Here is a 17,920-nt window from a genome sequence, read left to right as displayed (position 1 = left end):
ACTTTATGTTACTAGGATTCAGAGTTAACAGTAGACTTGAGCCGATCTAATTACATGCAGTAAACACACAAAATAGAACAAGAGGTGTTCTGAACACTAACACATTTAAAGAATGGGTATGAGGCATAATACTCCAATAGACTATAGTTGTCATAGGAATGCCCATATCATCTCCTACTTGTCTACGTCTACCCTAGTGAAATGAATGGTGGTGCCATAGCGCAAAGCAACCAGATTCAGTTAAAACTTGATGAAAGCACACGTCTGATTGAAACATGTACAGTTAGGCTGGGGACCCACCAATGAGACGCCCGATGGTGCCGATGAACAATATATCGGGAGGTCTGTACACACTGTATAATCCGGTGAATGGCCGCCCAATATATCGTTCACTGGCAACATTGACCTTGCCGGCGTCGGTAGCTTGGTCGCTCCATCGGCCGTGCATGCAGGGCCAACGGAACAATCCTGATGAACGACACGTAGGAGTGTGCATAGTGGGTACACTCTAGGCCAGGGGTCTTCAACCTTGGCCCTCCAGCTGCTGTGGAACTACACATCCCAGCATGCACTGCCACCTTTTTGATATAACAGCATGCAAAAACTATGGCAGTGCATGCTGGGATGTGTAGTTCCACAGCAGCTGGAGGGCCACGGTTGAAGACCCCTGCTATAGACCGTGGGTCTTCAACCTTTGGCCCTCCAGCTGCTGTGGAACTACAGATCCCAGGATCCCCTGCCACAGTTTTAGCATGCTGTTATATCAAAACGGTGGCAGGGCATGCTGGGATGTGTAGTTCCACAGCAGCTGGAGGGCCAAAGAGTGAAGACCCCGGCTCTAGACGATGTGCCCAACATATCGGCTCATCTAGCCTTAGTCATTAAAACCAGTTATCTATGCAGCAATTTCCATAAATGTTCCCTATATATTTATAATACTAGCTGTTATTAATGCCACAGCCCCCACAGCTCTTCTAATCAATACTAGGAACAGCCCCATCTGTGCTGATTAAATTATTGTTGAGATAATTTTAAATCTCGATCACACAGGAATTTATTCAGATGAATCCAATTAAAGTGTAGATTTGTGGTTTGTCTGTACTTCATGGATGCTCTTTACTTTCAAGGAAATGTTAGTGATTCACTGACCCACCAAGCCCTATTTATAGGTATGCATTTTATACTGCCATTTTTACATCTAATATTCTGCTTTAATGAGGTATTTTATGGATATGATGCTAAAACTCATAGGGGTCTATTTACTAAGCAGTGTTAGGAGACAGAGTGAAAAGTGATAAGAAAGCGATAAGGTACCAGCCAATCAGCTTCCAACTGTCATTTTTCATACACACCCTGTGAGATGACAATTGGGAGCTGATTGGCTGGCACCTTATCACTTTTCACTCTGTCTCCTAACACTGCTTAGTAAATAGACCCCTCAGATTTTATTTCACCCCATGTTTTAATTTACACCAGAATTAAGTAATAAAAGACTAGCAATCTCCAGGAAATAGAGAACTTCTTGCCAACAACACATGAGTTAATGATACTATTCAGCCTGCTTGTCCCAAAAGCTTACGGTTTCTCTGGAGTTTGTTAGACAACGAATGGTATAATTTATATACAACTGTTTGTTGTTTTTGATCCTGCATCTTATGGCAATACAATCTATTAGCAGTAAACATAGGCAAATTATTTTATTTAATCACTTGGAGAAAATCGTACCCTTAGCATGTTGCCAGATATTGCCTTTCACATAAGGTGGCTCAGACAGCAGTTACCAAAGGTTTGCTGGGAAGTCACAAATAGGGAAAATATAAACTCCTATGCTCAGCACGCACAACTGACTAGGCATTTGCTGGTGTATTATTATATGTGCATGCTAACCTCGGGTGATTGTGGTACTAGACCAATTATAAATGTGAACAATTTGAATTATCCCCCTCTAAATATTTGTTTTGCCCTGTAGAATTCTGTAGTGTGTCATTTCCTGACGCTATCCTACCATTAGCCAAACCAGAATTAAACATCAACGGTATAAGGTGCCTTAAAAAAGTATAATGAGAGAACTGCCAGAAGCAAGAATCTGTTCTCCTCTCTGCAGGTCAGGAAAGCATCGTACATTACAGCTTTTCTAGGTAAGAAAGATATTCTACAAGAATGAGCCCTTCTTCTTCTAATGTTAAATCCAGATAATCCTCTTCGTGTTCAGGGATATCATCCAAAATTTCTTTGACTGCATCAATGGCTGGTTCATCGGTGTATGACGAGCTGGTCCCTGAAACAATAGGTAAGAAAAGGAGGTATATTTCTCAAGAGCATATAGATGGACATGTAATCCCTTCATTAATAAAGGAGTACAACTGGCCCCTTGTGGGGTTACGGACTAGAGCTATGAATTACTGGCTGTAATGCGAGACCTTTACTTTTTTCACAGTGACGTCACGTGGCATACTTCATATTTAATCTGGCTCATATTACATACTTCATTATTCAAATATCCACTAGTGAATTAGATTAGATTTATGATAAACTAGGTTATAGGCAAAAAGACAAAACACACATAGACCGCAGTAGATGAACTTAAAATCTGTAACCTGTAAAAAGATTTGCAAACTCTGGAATTGTTCCCCTTCCTTTTCTTTGCATCAGAGTTACCAAACAAGCACATATGTTAGATAGAGAAAACTATAAACCTCTCCAGTCTTGGCATTTTTCACCTATAGTGGGGAATTCAAATAGCCGCAGTACTTACTGCGTGCTAGCTGATCCCTATTGGCTATCCAATTAGCCCTGAAGTCAGTGCAGCTGCAGGGATCGGGGATTTTTTTTTGGGACCTCAGCAGGCTCCAAAATAAAATCAGTGATGACTGGCCTGTTTTCGCGATGGCGGCACTGAAAACACATGGGGGGTCATTCAGACCCACTCCCAAGCGGCAGTACGCTCGCAAGTGGGTCGATGTTCCCCACTGCGCATGCGCACGACGGAGGGAGGCCCGTTGTGCGCATGCGTGAGTCCCGGGCTGCGACAGCCAAGCTGTCGCTCCGGGTCTCGCTCCAAAGGGGGCGTGCTGTCGATGGAGACTGACAGCACGCCCCCTTTAGTGGGCGCACCTGCCAGACGGAGGCGTTCCCATGGGAACGCCTACCGTCTGAAGCCGGCCCCACTGACATCACCAGTGATGTCAGTGGGAGTGATTTTGGCTCTGATAGAGCCAAAATCACTCCAGGGCTTGTGGCTGGGAAACCGCAGGGTTTCCGTCGCAAGTCCGATGGTCGCGATGGTCAAGACCATCGCGACCATCTTTTTGGACACTCGTATATGCTGTGGGTGGTCACCCACAGCTATACGAGCGTCCAGCAGGACGCTCCATTTTAATGGAGGAGGGCCCTGATTCAGAGCGAGCACTCTGGTCAGAGCGTCCGGCTCTGAATCAGGCCCATAGGTCCATGAACTTATGACAGATTCTGTGTGTTGTCTCCCAAAAACATAATTTTTCGGACGCAAAAAACATGCTCTAATTGAATAGGCCAAATTGAATTGGCAGAAAAAAATGGGATACTGTCCATAACATCGCTAAAAAGTGCAGTTTGTTGCACTCAAAAAATTATCCCCCCCTTTTTTCTTGCCCCTACTTAATCAACAATAGTTGAAGCCTGATGAATTGCTCCATAACCACCAGGCATATCTGAGCAATTGCCTAGTAGTAAATAAGGACTGAGTAGAGCTATAAAATACAGCAACAGTGCTTATAACGGTGTGGTGACACAAAAGGGCAGATGGAATTAGCCATGAGGATCTGTCAAAACCTTGTTTGATGATATTATGCAGTTTATATGGTCAGGAAAACCTCACTTGTTATTGCTCCCAGCCCATAGAGGTGCAAACGAAATAGTTTTCATTTCATAATACCCTGATACGTGCATCGCCGCAACCTTGATCTTATCTGCCCCTAAGTATCAATACAAAAGTATAAGCAGCAATAAAAAAGCTTATTCATCAGTATAAACAATTTTACAAGTCAGGTAATAGGCTATCTGCAGCTTCAAATAAAGGCAAAAGCAAAATAGACACAAAACATTTCATACAAACTCATACAAAAAAGCAATTTGCCAAATAAAGTAAGCTCTAATCGAGCAAAACAAACACAGCCCAAGCTTTATATTAAAGATCCCAAATTGACTGTGCATGCAATGAGCTAGTGTTTGTATTATTTGAGCTACATCTGTCAAGCTAGGAAAGAGCACTTGTAACAGTACAAAGAAAGCAAGAGCTACCTAACTGCAGTTGAGGGATTCCAAGGCTGGAAAGTACAGTTCTTATTGTACTGAAATCTGTCATTTCAGCAGCCCTTAAACCCCTTTGCTGCAAAGGACGTCCTAAGCACTGCATGAGTTCAAGAAAGGGGAAAAACTTTCCTAAAAGTCCCACTCTTATAGATGTTGTAGTACAGACTAGAGGGGGAGGGGCTTGACAATATCATTGTCATGGGAAGTCAGTGATGCCATTAAGCCCCAACCGTTCCAGGCAAATAAGGGAGAAAGCATTAAATGTCCTCTATCTCTTTTATCATGGTACCCACAGATTCAGAAGTATACTTGTTTGATATAACCCCAGAGAAGTTATTCTCTGGAAATCTTGTGTGACCACCAGAGAACACCCCTATATTGTAGAAATGATGAAGTCTAGGAATGGGGGAATATTTCCCCATCATGGCTTCAATAAATTCATCCTTATTTAAAAGACTTGAAATCCTTCTTTCAAATGATGTGGCTCATTAGTGATTATTGTCTGCTGGTCAGCAGATATCAACCTGCACTGCAGGAAAACTAGTAGAGCCAGCGAATGAGGGAGCATGCACAATCTCATCCATCCTGGCACCTACACACATGGGGGAACCCATCATGTAATTTCTGTGGGTATTGCATAAATGATTACTGATGCCGGAATGTGATCAGTCCAAAAGTACCAATGTAGGCTCAACTGTAAAGAGGTTAAATCATGCATGGGGTATATTTTACACTGGTATTCCAATATGTAGTTTAATATGGTATGACATTACATATAATTAGGAAGTGCAGTTTATAGTGAGCACAGTACTATACCTGCAGACTCTATGGAAGATGGATTGGACACGTTTGCTTTGTGTGAGTTTCCTAGGTCCTGGAGCAGGTTAGGAGGGAGGACTCCTTGGTGGTGAGACAGAATCTGAGAAGCCAGTTCAACGTTGCCCATGAATAGTTGGAGAGCTGCCTTAGCTGCCTCAGGAGTAAAACCAATATACATCAGCTACAGAAGAAATAAAGACATGATAACTTACACGTTACTATTTGTACATGGTACAGGAAACCTGAACATTTCTTCCATTAAATAAGCCTTTTTGTTGAAGGTCTCTGAGTAATGTTCAGATTTAAAGTTGACCACATTCAGCAGTATAATGGAAAAAGCTGCAGAGACAACTGTATTCAGAAAAGTAAGGACCTGTGTTAGATATGTCAACCAACTCCTAATGAGAAGCCGTAGATTATCAAATGTAACAGTTATAAAGCCGTAGACAATGGATGTACATTCACTGAAAGGTTTTACATTTAGAAAGATTTTGACACAATACGGGCCTCATTTATAGGAGTAAATGTAGTACAGTGCATGTTAGGGACAGAAGGTGGCGCTGTAAAAAAGTGGCAAATTTAAATTTCTCTTAACAAATCAGGCCCTATGTTTACTGTGATCCAAATTGACAACCTAGGTTACATCTCATATAATGCTGATAAAGATGTGCCATCAGCCAGACAGATTTTCAGGAAGCATTAAACTGTACTGATGTATCATGCTAACTGATTAAGCCTATAACTGACCGCCACTGATTTTTGCAGAATTAAACTTTCCCCAAAACATGTCCATTGGTAATTGTTATACTGTGAATAACTTACTACAAAAAATGTATATCTGCGCAGAAATTGGAAGAAAAAAAGTGAATAAAGTCTTGTCTGACCCCTCCTGTTTTCCCTTCATCCTGCAATAGCCTAGTGGTATTTATTGCATTCTTATGTGTATTTACTGTCATATTTATCAGTGGTCTCTCAAGCAGTAACCATCTGCAACCTCAGCATTTCTTAAGCCTAAACCACCTTCAGATGTGCAGAGAGATGAGCATTTTGGGAAGAATGATGTTCTGACTTTAGTAGTTGCCAAGCAACCTAAAATCATGTCACATGATAGCTTGGATCTGGAGAGAGTGCATTCATTCACTGCCAGGAAGTTACAAGGCTTTCCTTAACTCTCTCTGAGTAGTGTGTTTATCAACCTGCATTACATTTATACTGGACGTCTATGTATTCAATTATGCCTACCAGTATCATAGCTCTGAACACCAGCGACACAACTGCATAACTCAGTAACCTCGTATCCGCCCCAGGCTCTTAAGCTCGTTGTGACTGGAGCGATCATAGGGTAACACCTGATTTGCTGCTATGGAAATCGGCTCATCATTTTTAAAAATGTTCTGCTTGCAGCCTTGATGAGAAGAGCAGACCCAATAGACTATTGGCCCCAGGTGCGGCATACACGCTGAACAATTCTCAGGTCAAACGGTTGGATATTGGGTGTATATATATATTAGGGGTGAGCGGGTTCGGATTTCTGAAATCCGAACCCCCCCGATCCGAGTCCGATCCGAGTCAGGCTCGACTTTTCCCGCCTGACTCGGATCTGAAATCGAGGCAAAACGTCATCATCCCGCCTTCAGAGTCTCGCGGGTTTTGGATCCTATATAAGGTACCCGCGTCGGCGCCATTTTCTCACTCGGCTGTGGACAGTGAAGAGGGAGGGTGGGAGTTAGGGCTGGCTGGGCTGTGTAGTGTAGTGTAGTGCTGCTGTTGTCCACTACTTCAAAGTCCATAGGGGCTGGCTGTGTTGTGCTGCTGTTGTTAATAGGGGCTGTGTCCACTACTTCAAAGTCCATAGGGGCTGGCTGGACTGTGTTGTGCAGTCAGTTCTCCATAGGGGCTGTGTCCACTCCGAAGTCCTGTGCAGTGTCCCAGTCCTAAAGGGGTGCTGTAGTGTTGTCCAGGGGGTGCTCTGTCCATCAGGGGTGCTCCCCCCAAGTGCTAAAAAAATAATATATTTTCTGTGTTTGTGAATTGTGTGCACAGTAGCCGCACGTGCATCAACAAAGTAGTGCCAAGCGTGCGCCTGTGTCATAAGTAAAGGGCCGGCTTGCTTGACCGTTAAAGGGTGCTGTAACCCCCAAAGTACACTCCAGTCCAAACCAAAAAAAAATTATTTTCTGTGTTTGTGAATTGTGTGCGCAGTAGCCGCACGTGCATCAACAAAGGAGCAGCGCCAAGCGTGCGCCTGTGTCATAAGTAAAGGGCCTGCTGGCTTGACCGTTAAAGGGTGCTGTAACCCCCAAAGTACACTCCAGTCCAAACCAAAAAAAATATATATTTTCTGTGTTTGTGAATTGTGTGCGCAGTAGCCGCACGTGCATCAACAAAGTAGTGCCAAGCGTGCGCCTGTGTCATAAGTAAAGGGCCGGCTGGCTTGACCGTTAAAGGGTGCTGTAACCCCCAAAGTACACTCCAGTCCAAACCAAAAAAAAAATTATTTTCTGTGTTTGTGAATTGTGTGCGCAGTAGCCGCACGTGCATCAACAAAGTAGTGCCAAGCGTGCGCCTGTGTCATAAGTAAAGGGCCGGCTGGCTTGACCGTTAAAGGGTGCTGTAACCCCCAAAGTACACTCCAGTCCAAACCCCCCAAAAAATGATTTTCTGTTTGTGAATTGTGTGCGCAGTAGCCGCACGTGCATCAACAAAGTAGTGCCAAGCGTGCGCCTGTGTCATAAGTAAAGGGCCGGCTGGCTTGACCGTTAAAGGGTGCTGTAACCCCCAAAGTACACTCCAGTCCAAACCAAAAAAAAATATATTTTCTGTGTTTGTGAATTGTGTGCGCAGTAGCCGCACGTGCATCAACAAAGTAGTGCCAAGCGTGCGCCTGTGTCATAAGTAAAAGGCCGGCTGGCTTGACCGTTAAAGGGTGCTGTAACCACCAAAGTACACTCCAGTCCAAACCAAAAAAAAAATTATTTTCTGTGTTTGTGAATTGTGTGCGCAGTAGCCGCACGTGCATCAACAAAGTAGTGCCAAGCGTGCGCCTGTGTCATAAGTAAAGGGCCGGCTGGCTTGACCGTTAAAGGGTGCTGTAACCCCCAAAGTACACTCCAGTCCAAACCAAAAAAAAAATTATTTTCTGTGTTTGTGAATTGTGTGCGCAGTAGCCGCACGTGCATCAACAAAGGAGCAGCGCCAAGCGTGCGCCTGTGTCCCATAAGTAAAGAGCCGGCTGGCTCATTTCTTAAAGGCTGGTGTAACCCACAAAGTGCACTACTCTCCAGCAAAAATAAAAAAATATTTTCTGTGTTTAGCCGCACGTATATATCAAATCGATATAACATAAATGGAGGACCAAACTTTCTCCGATAAAAATAAAATAGAGAAAGATCAAGAACCACTTCCTCCTAGTGCTGAAGCTGCTGCCACTAGTCATGACATAGACGATAACATGCCATCAACGTCGTCTGCCAAGGCCGATGCCCAATGTCATAATAGAGGGCACATACAATCCCAAATGACAAAGTTCAGGAAAATGACCTTGAAAAAAACATTTAAATCTGCTGAAGAGAAACGTAAACTTGCCAATTTGCCATTTACGACACGGAGTGGCAAGGAACGGCTAAGGTCGATCCCTAGTATGTTCATGACTAGTGGTTCAGCTTCACATGACGATGGAAGCCCTCCTCCCACTAAAAAAATCAAAAGAGTTAAGCTGGCAAAAGCTCAGTGAAGAACTGTGCGTTCTAAGAAGATATCACAAATCCCCAAGGAGAGTCCAAGTGTGGTGGTGGTTGCGATGCCTGACCTTCCCAGCACTGGACGGGAAGAGGTGGCTCTTTCCACCATTTGCACGCCCCCTGCAAGTGCTGAAAGGAGCACCCACAGTCCACTTGCTGATATGCAAATTGAAGATGTCACTGTTGAAGTACAACAGGATGAGGATACTGGTGTAGCTGGCGCTGAGGAGGAAGTTGGCGAGGAGGATTCTGATGGTGATGTGGTTTGTTTAAATCAGGCTCCGGGGGAGACAGTTGTTGTCCGTGGGATGAAAAAGCCCATCACGGTCATGCCTGGGCAACTGTCTTGCCATATGTACCATATGTAAAGGTGAAATAAGTAGGGGTAGGGACGTCAACCACCTAGGAACATCCTCCCTTATACGGCACCTGCAGCGCGTTCATAAAAAGTTACTGTCAAGTTCAGAAACTTTGGCTAAGACCGTAAGCAGTCCAGGGACACCTAAATCCCGTTGTCCTGTTGTATCCAAGCGCCTGCAAACCACACCGTCAACTCCCTCCTCGTCAATTTCCTCCTTAGTCAGGATCGGAAGTAGTCCTGCAGGCCATGTCACTAGCATGACTGACTCTCCTATCCGGGATTCCTCCGGAGGATCCTGCATTGCTACGCCTACTGCTGTTGCTGCTGCTGGGAGTCGTTCATCATCCCAGAGAGGAAGTAGGAACACCAATACTTTTACTAAACAATTGACCCTCCAACAGTCCTTAGCGAGGAGGATGAAGTACGACAGCAGTCATCCTGAAGCAAAACGTATAACTGAGGCCTTGACTGCTATGTTGGTGTTAGATGTGCGTCCGGTATCCGCCATTAGTGCAGTGGGATTTAGACAATTGATGGAGGTAGTGTGTCCCCGGTTCCAAATCCCGTCTAGATTCCACTTCACTAGGCAGGCGATACCGAGACTGTACAGAAACGTCAGAAAAAGTGTCCTCAGTGTCCTGAAAAATGCGGTTGTACCTAATGTCCACTTAACCACGGACAAGTGGAACAGGGCAGACTAAGGACTATATGACTGTGACAGCCCACTGGGTAGATGTATCACCTTACGCAGCAACAGCAGCAGCGTCACCAGTAGCAGCATCTCAGAAACGCCAGCTCGTTCCAAGGCAGGCTACGCGGTGTATCACCGGTTTCAGTAAGAGGCACACCGCCGACAACCTCTTAGAGAAACTGAGGGAAATCATCGCCCAGTGGCTTACCCCACTTAGACTCTCCTGGGGATTTGTGATATCTGACAACGCCACCAATATTGTGCGGGCATTACATCTGGGCAAATTCCAGCACGTCCCATGTTTTGCTCACACAATAAACTTGGTGGTGCAGAATTTTCTGAAAAGCGACAGGGGCGTGCAGGAGACGCTTTGGGTGGCCCGAAAAATTTCTGGCCACTTTCGCCATTCGGCGACTGCGTGCCGAAGACTGGAGCGCCAGCAAACACTCTTGAACCTGCCCCGCCATCACCTGAAGCAAGAGGTTGTGACGCGGTGGAACTCAACCCTCTATATGCTTCAGAGGATGGAGGAGCAGCAAAAGGCCATACAAGCCTATACATCCACCTATGACATAGGCAAAGGAGGGGGTATGCACCTGACTCAAGCGCAGTGGAGAATGATTTCCGTGTTGTGCAAGGTTCTCCAGCCCTTCGAACTTGCCACACGTGAAGTCAGTTCAGACACTGCCAGCTTGAGTCAGGTCATTCCCCTCATCAGGCTTTTGCAGAAGCAGCTGGAGAAAGTGAAGGAGGAGCTAAGACGGAGCGATTCCGCTCGGCATGTGGGACTTGTGGATGAAGCCCTTCATTCGCTTTGCCAGGATTCCAGGGTGGTCAATCTGTTGAAATCAGACCACTACATTTTGGCCACCGTGCTCGATCCTAGGTTTAAATGTGGTGTCTCTCTTTCCGGCCGACACAAGCCTGCAGAGGTGCAAAGACCTGCTGGTGAACACACTGTCAGCTGAAGCGGAACGTGACACGTCAACAGCTCCGTCTTCATTTTCTCCCGCAACTGGGGCTGCCAGGAAAAAACTTAGGTATCCTAAGCAACCCGCTGGCGGTGATGCAGGGCAGGCAGGACCAAGTTTGGACATCTGGTCCGGACTGAAGGCCCTGGCAACAATTTCTGACATGTCTACTGTCACTGCATATGATACTGTCACCAATGACAGAATGGTGGAGGATTACATCGGTGACAGCATCCAAGTAGGCATGTCAGACAGTCCATACCTGTACTGGCAGAAAAAAGAGGCAATTTGGAGGCCCCTGTACAAACTGGCTCTATTTTACCTGAGTTGCCCCCCCTCCAGTGTGTACTCCGAAAGAGTGTTTAGTGCAGCCGGGAACCTTGTCAGCGAAAGGCGTAGGAGGTTGCTTCCACAGAATGTGGAGAAGATGATGTTCATCAAAATTAATTATCAGCTCTTCCAGGGAGACCAGCCTCCAGAACGTACAGAGGGACCTGTGGTGGTGGATTCAAGTGGGGACGAGTTAATACTTTGTGAGGATGAGGATGTACACGCTGAAGAGGGTGAGGAATCGGTGGATGAGGAGGATGAGGATGACATCTTGCCTCCGTAGAGCCAGTTTGTGCAGGGACAGATTAATTGCCAGCTTGTTTAGTGGGGGCCCAAACGAACCAATCATTTCAGCCACAGTTGTGTGGCAGACCCTGGCACTGAAATGATTGGTTTGTTAAAGTGTGCATGTCCTGTTTATACAACATAAGGGTGGGTGGGAGGGCCCAAGGACAATTCCATCTTGCACCTCTTTTTTTTCTTTGCATTATGTACAGTTTGGGGCCTAGTTTTTCAAACTGCCATCCTGTCTGCCACTGCAGTATCACGCCTAGATGGGTCACGTGTTTGTGCCGCCCACTCGTGTCGCTTAGCATAGTCATCCAGCTACCTCGGTGCAACCTTTTGGACATAAAAACACTATTGTGAGGTGTGAGGTGTTCAGAATAGACTGGAAATGAGTGGAAATTAAGGTTATTGAGGTGAATAATAGCATAGGAGCAGAAATACCTACAAATTCTGTGATTTTAGCTGTTTTTATGCTTTTTTTCAAAAAAATACAGATCCAAAACACAAAACCCAGAACCCAAAACACGGAAGGGTGGTTTTGGCAAAACCAATCCAGATCCAAAACACGAAGAAAGATCCAGATCCAAAACACAAAAAGTGGCTGGTGCACACCCCTAATATATATATATATACACATACATACATATACACACACACACACACACATGTGCACAAAGTCAGAAATACACTGCACTCGCCATTCTCAGGCATGGGGTGCAAGTGGCTTGTGACCACATTGCTTACATAAATAAAAACAGAAAACTCAGCACTCACCATTGTTAAATCACTCACAATAATATATAAATAATGGGGTTTTGGTTCATGGATTGATCAATGCATTTAAGCCTGCAGCCCACATCAAATATGGCAGCACTCCGTGGATTTGAAAAGAATCACACTACATCGTCTGGTAACACCAACGTTTCAGATGTTTACTACATCTTTTTTCAAGGTCCTTGAAACGTTGGTGTTACCAGATGATGTACTGTGATTCTTTTCAAGTCCACGGAGTGCTGCCATATTTTGCTTATTGAAGGGGTCTGCAGAGGGCTTCCGGAGGTACACCCTGGCTTTATACCTATACCTTGGAGTGCCGGCCACTATACCGGATATACAGTCAGGTCCATAAATATTGGGACATTGACAGAATTTTCAGATTTTGGCCTCTATTCACCACCACAATGGCTTTGAAATGAAACAAACAAGATGTGATTTAACTGCAGACTTTCAGATTTAATTTGAGGGTAATTACATCCAAATCAGGTGAACGGTGTAGGAATTACAACGGTTTCTATATGTGCCTCCCACTTTTTAAGGGGCCAAAAGTAATGGGACAAACTAAACAATCCTAAATCTAACTTTCACTTTTGAATACTTTGTTGCAAATCCTTTGCAGGCAATTACAGCCTGAAGTCTGGAATGCATAGACATCACCAGACGCTGGGTTTCATCCCTGGTGATGCTCTGCCAGGCCTCTACTGCAAATGTCTTCAGTTCCTGCTTGTTCTTAGGGCGTTTTCCCTTCAGTTTTGTCTCCATCAAGTGAAATGCATGCTCAATCGGATTCAGGTCAGGGGATTGACTTGGCCATTGCATAACATTCCACTTTTTAGCCTTAAAAAACTCTTTGGTTGCTTTTGCAGTATGCTTCGGGTCATTGTTCACCTGCACTGTGAAGCGCCGTCCAATGAGTTCTGAAGCATTTGACTGAATATGAGCATATAATATTGCCCGAAACACTTCAGAATTCATTCTGCTGCTTTTGTCAGCAGTCACATCATCAATAAATACAAGGGAACCAGTTCCATTGGCAGCCATACATGCCCACGCCATGACACTACCACCACCATGCTTCACTGATGAGGTGGTATGTTTTGGATCATGAGCAGTTCCTTTCCTTCTCTTCCCATCACTCTGGTACAAGTTGATCTTTGTCTCATCTGTCAATAGGATGTTGTTCCAGAACTGTAATGGCTTTTTTAGATGTTGTTTGGCAAACTGTAATCTGGTCTTCCTGTTTTTGTGGCTCACCAATGGTTTGCATCTTGTGGTGAACCCTCTATATTGTTGACTTTGACACATATACATCTACCTCCTGGAGAGTGTTCTTGATTTGGCCAACTGTTGTGAAGGGGTTTTTCTTCACCAGAGAAATAATTCTTTTGTCATCCACCACAGTTGTTTTCCATGGTCTTCTGGGTCTTTTGGTGTTGCTGAGCTCTCCGGTGCATTCTTTCTTTTTAAGAATGTTCCAAACAGTTGATTTGGCCACACCTAATGTTTTTGCTATCTCTCTGATGGGTTTGCTTTGATTTTTCAGCCTAATGATGGTTTGCTTCACTGATAGTGACAGCTCTTTGGATCTCATATTGAGAGTCGACAGCAACTGATTCCAAATGCAAATGTCACACCTAGAATCAACTCCAGACCTTTTACCTGCTTAATTGATAATGAAATAACGAGGGAATAGCCCACACCTGTCCATGAAATAGCTTTTGAGTTGATAGTCCCATTACTTTTGGCCCCTTAAAAAGTGGGAGGCACAAATTGAAACTGTTGTAATTCCTACACCATTGATGGTGATTTGAAGACTAACTAGAGGGTTGTGTTTGACCAACAGCTAATATGGCAATAAATCCCCCTAAGTGGTGGAAATTTCTTCTGTTCAATTAATACTCAAAGTTGTAGCGCACCAAAGCTACCCCTTCTCTTCCATTTCTATTTTTAGGTCCTCTACTAGCAGAGGTCCACCTAATTGGTGCAGCTGAACCAGTGTACACGCGATATAAGGGTTCATTTTGTGTATATATATATATATATATATATAGTATTATTAGCAGCCCATATGACCAATATGAAGCCCTACAACACATGGGAACCCTGTCCCAGAGGAAAGCATGTGCCTTAAAGTATACACATGGTAAATGATTCAAGGTAGTTATGTGGTTTGGAAAACACTGAGGATAAAGGGACTATATATAATTCAGACTTATGCTCCTGATTGCTGCTAATGTAATTTGTAGCCTGCCCTACTGGAGAATGACTTGGAATGGAATAGACATTGTGGTGGGAATGGCTTTATGATGGAGCTTAAAAGACCCCATCACAATTCTGCTATGGGACTCGGACATTACAATTACCAGAATCCAAGATTTCTCCAGTACTGTCCCCCCTCAAACTCCCTCGTTCCATCAGACTATCCCCCTGCCTGCTTTACTTTAAGCAAATTATGAAAACCCACCTGTTCATAAAAGCATATCCGTCCACCACTTAACCATGTCACCAGGTAGTCTACCCTATTGCACTCTCTAATTCTCTCACTCCTGCTTCCTGCCCTTAGCTTTTTATGTCTTCCATTAGTCTCCCCCTTCCCTTTAGACTGTAAGCTCCATGAGCAGGACCCTCCTCCCTCCTGTTCTCATCACCTACTTCTCTTACACACCAGCTACTCTCTACACCCCCTCCATGGGCTCTCTGCCCCTGGATTCCACTCATTCATTGTTTTCTTTTCTTCAGACGACATAGACCTGATATCTGCGCCCACACTAATGGGTACAAATTTCAGCTTATGCTGACTATTTCCATTGCACCCCTTCCTTTATTGAGAGTTGTAGTGCTATTTGATACTTGTCTACTGTATTGTACTGTTCTCTATACAGAACTGTTTTACCATGTACTGTCTTATTGTTTTGCCCTATGTATGACGCTGCAGACCAATTATGACGCCCTATAAAGTTTAATAATAATAATAATAATACTACCCTTTGTTGATGTCAGGTTTCCTGTTTCCTAACCTTAACTGAAGCCAATATGGGATACATTTTATTTCAAAATGTGATTTATTTCCAAGTGAATAATAAAATAACAGGTATGAAGGCTGTGGTGTTTGTGGCACTATATATATTAGGATGTCTGGTGGTAAGATATGCTGGAACTTGTTACTTCCTGGTTAGTGTAATGTATGTGTTCCTGTTCCAAGCCACACTGTTGTTACATGCTGTTATCCAGTAAAGAAGTATAGTGTTTGCTCCAATCTGAATGAGTGTGGTATATTTAGTCCACATTCAGAATGTTGACATTGTCTGAATGCCGACATTCGGCATGGATATCAAAATGTCAATACTGACATAATGTCATGTCGACAATGCAATTTCCCATTCACTTTTGAGCCTAACCCTAACTGCAGCTCAACCCTAAACTAACTCTAACTGCAGCTCAACCCTAAACTAACTCTAACTGCAGCTCAACCCTATACTATCCCTAACTGCAGCTCAACCCTAAACTAACCCTAACTGCAGCTCAACCCTAAACTATCCCTAACTGCAGCTCAACCCTATACTATCCCTAACTGCAGCTCAACCCTAAACTAACCATAACTGCAGCTCAACCCTAAACTAACCCTAACTGCAGCTCAACCCTATACTATCCCTAACTGCAGCTCAACCCTAAACTAACCATAACTGCATCTCAACCCTAAACTAACCCTAACTGCAGCTCAACCCTATACTATTCCCAACTGCAGCTCAACCCTAAACTAACCCTAACTGCAGCTCAACCTTAAACTAACCCTAAACAGCCTAACCTTAAACTAACCCTAACTGCAGCCTAACCTTAAACTAACCCTAACTGCAGCATAACCTTAATCTAACCCTAACTGCAGCCTAACCCTAAACCTAATATTAGTTGTCAACATTCTGACTGCATACTATCTGAATATGCTGTCATACATTAAAACATCCTCCCACATATGAAACTCTAGCAAAGAGGAGTAAAGTACGCCATCCTTTCATCCCTGCACTTAATGGATGTCAGCGAGTCTCATGGTGCGTTCGGCAGGGCATTGGTACTTGCCGAGTCTGTGCAGAAGTATATGGAGGGCATCACAAGTGCTGCAATTTCTGATTTGCAAGTGAATCAGTTTAAAAGGAGATAGCAGCATATACTGTTTTGGATCTAGATCAGTTTCGAGAGTGATAATGTGGACTAGGCAACGTATATAGAAAAGGTCGGCATTATACTGCTAGGTCAACAATGCTCAGGAAGATAAGAAAGTAGCAGTATTACTGAGTGTCATGGGCCCTAAGACATAGATTATTGCATAGTTTATCAGTTCATTTAGAAGTTGCTGATAAATACTTAAAAGGATATTGTGGACATTTTACAGGGTCACTAATGCCATCAGTGATTGCTGAGAGAAGCTCTAACAAAACATGTGGCTGAATGAAGAAATTATCCAGCGCACTGCCAGCTTGGAGCAGAAAAAGCAGACGCCCTTAGAGACCAATTAGTATGTGGCATGATTAGCGAAAGCATCCAGAATAGACTGCTGGTCTGTCGCTAGCTCTTTCCATAGAGACAGCAGCCAGGCATGCAGTTAGTATGTGCCATGATTAGCGAAAGCATCCAGAGTAGACTGCTGGTCCGTCGCTAGGTCTTTCCATAGAGACAGCAGCCAGGCATGCAGTTAGTATGTGGCATGATTAGCGAAAGCATCCAGAATAGACTGCTGGTCTGTCGCTAGCTCTTTCCATAGAGACAGCAGCCAGGGATACAGTTAGTATGTGGCATGATTAGCGAAAGCATCCAGAATAGACTGTTGGTCTGTCGCTAGCTCTTTCCATAGAGACAGCAGCAAGGGATGCAGTTAGTATGTGGCATGATTAGCGAAAGCATCCAGAATAGACTGCTGGTCTGTCGCTAGCTCTTTCCATAGAGACAGCAGCCAGGCATGCAGTTAGTATGTGCCATGATTAGCGAAAGCATCCAGAATAGACTGCTGGTCCGTCGCTAGCTCTTTCCATAGAGACAGAAGCCAGGGATGCAGTTAGTATGTGGCATGATTAGCGAAAGCATCCAGAATAGACTGCTGGTCCGTCGCTAGCTCTTTCCATAGAGACAGCAGCCAGGGATGTAGTTAGTATGTGGCATGATTAGCGAAAGCATCCAGAATAGACTGCTGGTCCGTCGCTAGCTCTTTCCATAGAGACAGCAGCAAGGGATGCAGTTAGTATGTGGCATGATTAGCGAAAGCATCCAGAGTAGACTGCTGGTCCGTCGCTAGCTCTTTCCATAGAGACAGAAGCCAGGGATGCAGCTGAAGTACAGCAGGAAGGCCCGGTGTGTGAGTGCGCCACACATAAAATGATTCCTGGTCAGAGACGCCCATGCTTCTGTTGTGGTAAACCTACCCAGGACCCCATCACTGCTATTTCTGTGACCAGGTTTGTTTATGATGCCACAAGCGGGCCAGGCAGAACGTGTGTGCTGCCTCAGGACAGATTTAAAAAGCCTGGTGTGCACCAGGTAGTTGCATATGAAACTGCACTGACCGTGCCAAGTTATAAAGGAGCTGTCTTGGCTGCATCTGCAGAGCATTGCAGAGTAAAAGACTGCCAAGGTATCTGGGCCTGCCCTGAGATGCAGGACATTG

The 17,920-nt window shown here is 44.4% G+C and overlaps 1 protein-coding gene across 1 annotated transcript in view; it reads right to left on the bottom strand.

Moving 5' to 3' along the window:
* Positions 1 to 762: 762 nt before the first annotated feature.
* NUB1 (negative regulator of ubiquitin like proteins 1) overlaps positions 763 to 17,920 on the bottom strand; it is a 127,974-nt gene continuing 110,816 nt past the window's right edge. The window contains exons 14-15 of the mRNA XM_088446412.1: positions 5,107 to 5,290; positions 763 to 2,278 (exon numbers count right to left, since the gene is read on the bottom strand). Coding sequence (XP_088302538.1) covers positions 2,124 to 2,278; positions 5,107 to 5,290 — 339 coding nt within the window. The 3' untranslated portion in view covers positions 763 to 2,123. The remainder of the gene's footprint in view (positions 2,279 to 5,106; positions 5,291 to 17,920) is intronic.

This window comes from Taudactylus pleione, unplaced genomic scaffold (assembly GCF_031769625.1).
Source record: "Taudactylus pleione unplaced genomic scaffold, aTauple2 ptg000398l, whole genome shotgun sequence".
Taxonomy (NCBI): Eukaryota; Metazoa; Chordata; class Amphibia; order Anura; family Myobatrachidae; genus Taudactylus; species Taudactylus pleione.
The sequence above is the reverse complement of the archived record's forward strand: the minus strand, read 5'-3'. Positions and strand labels throughout refer to the sequence as shown.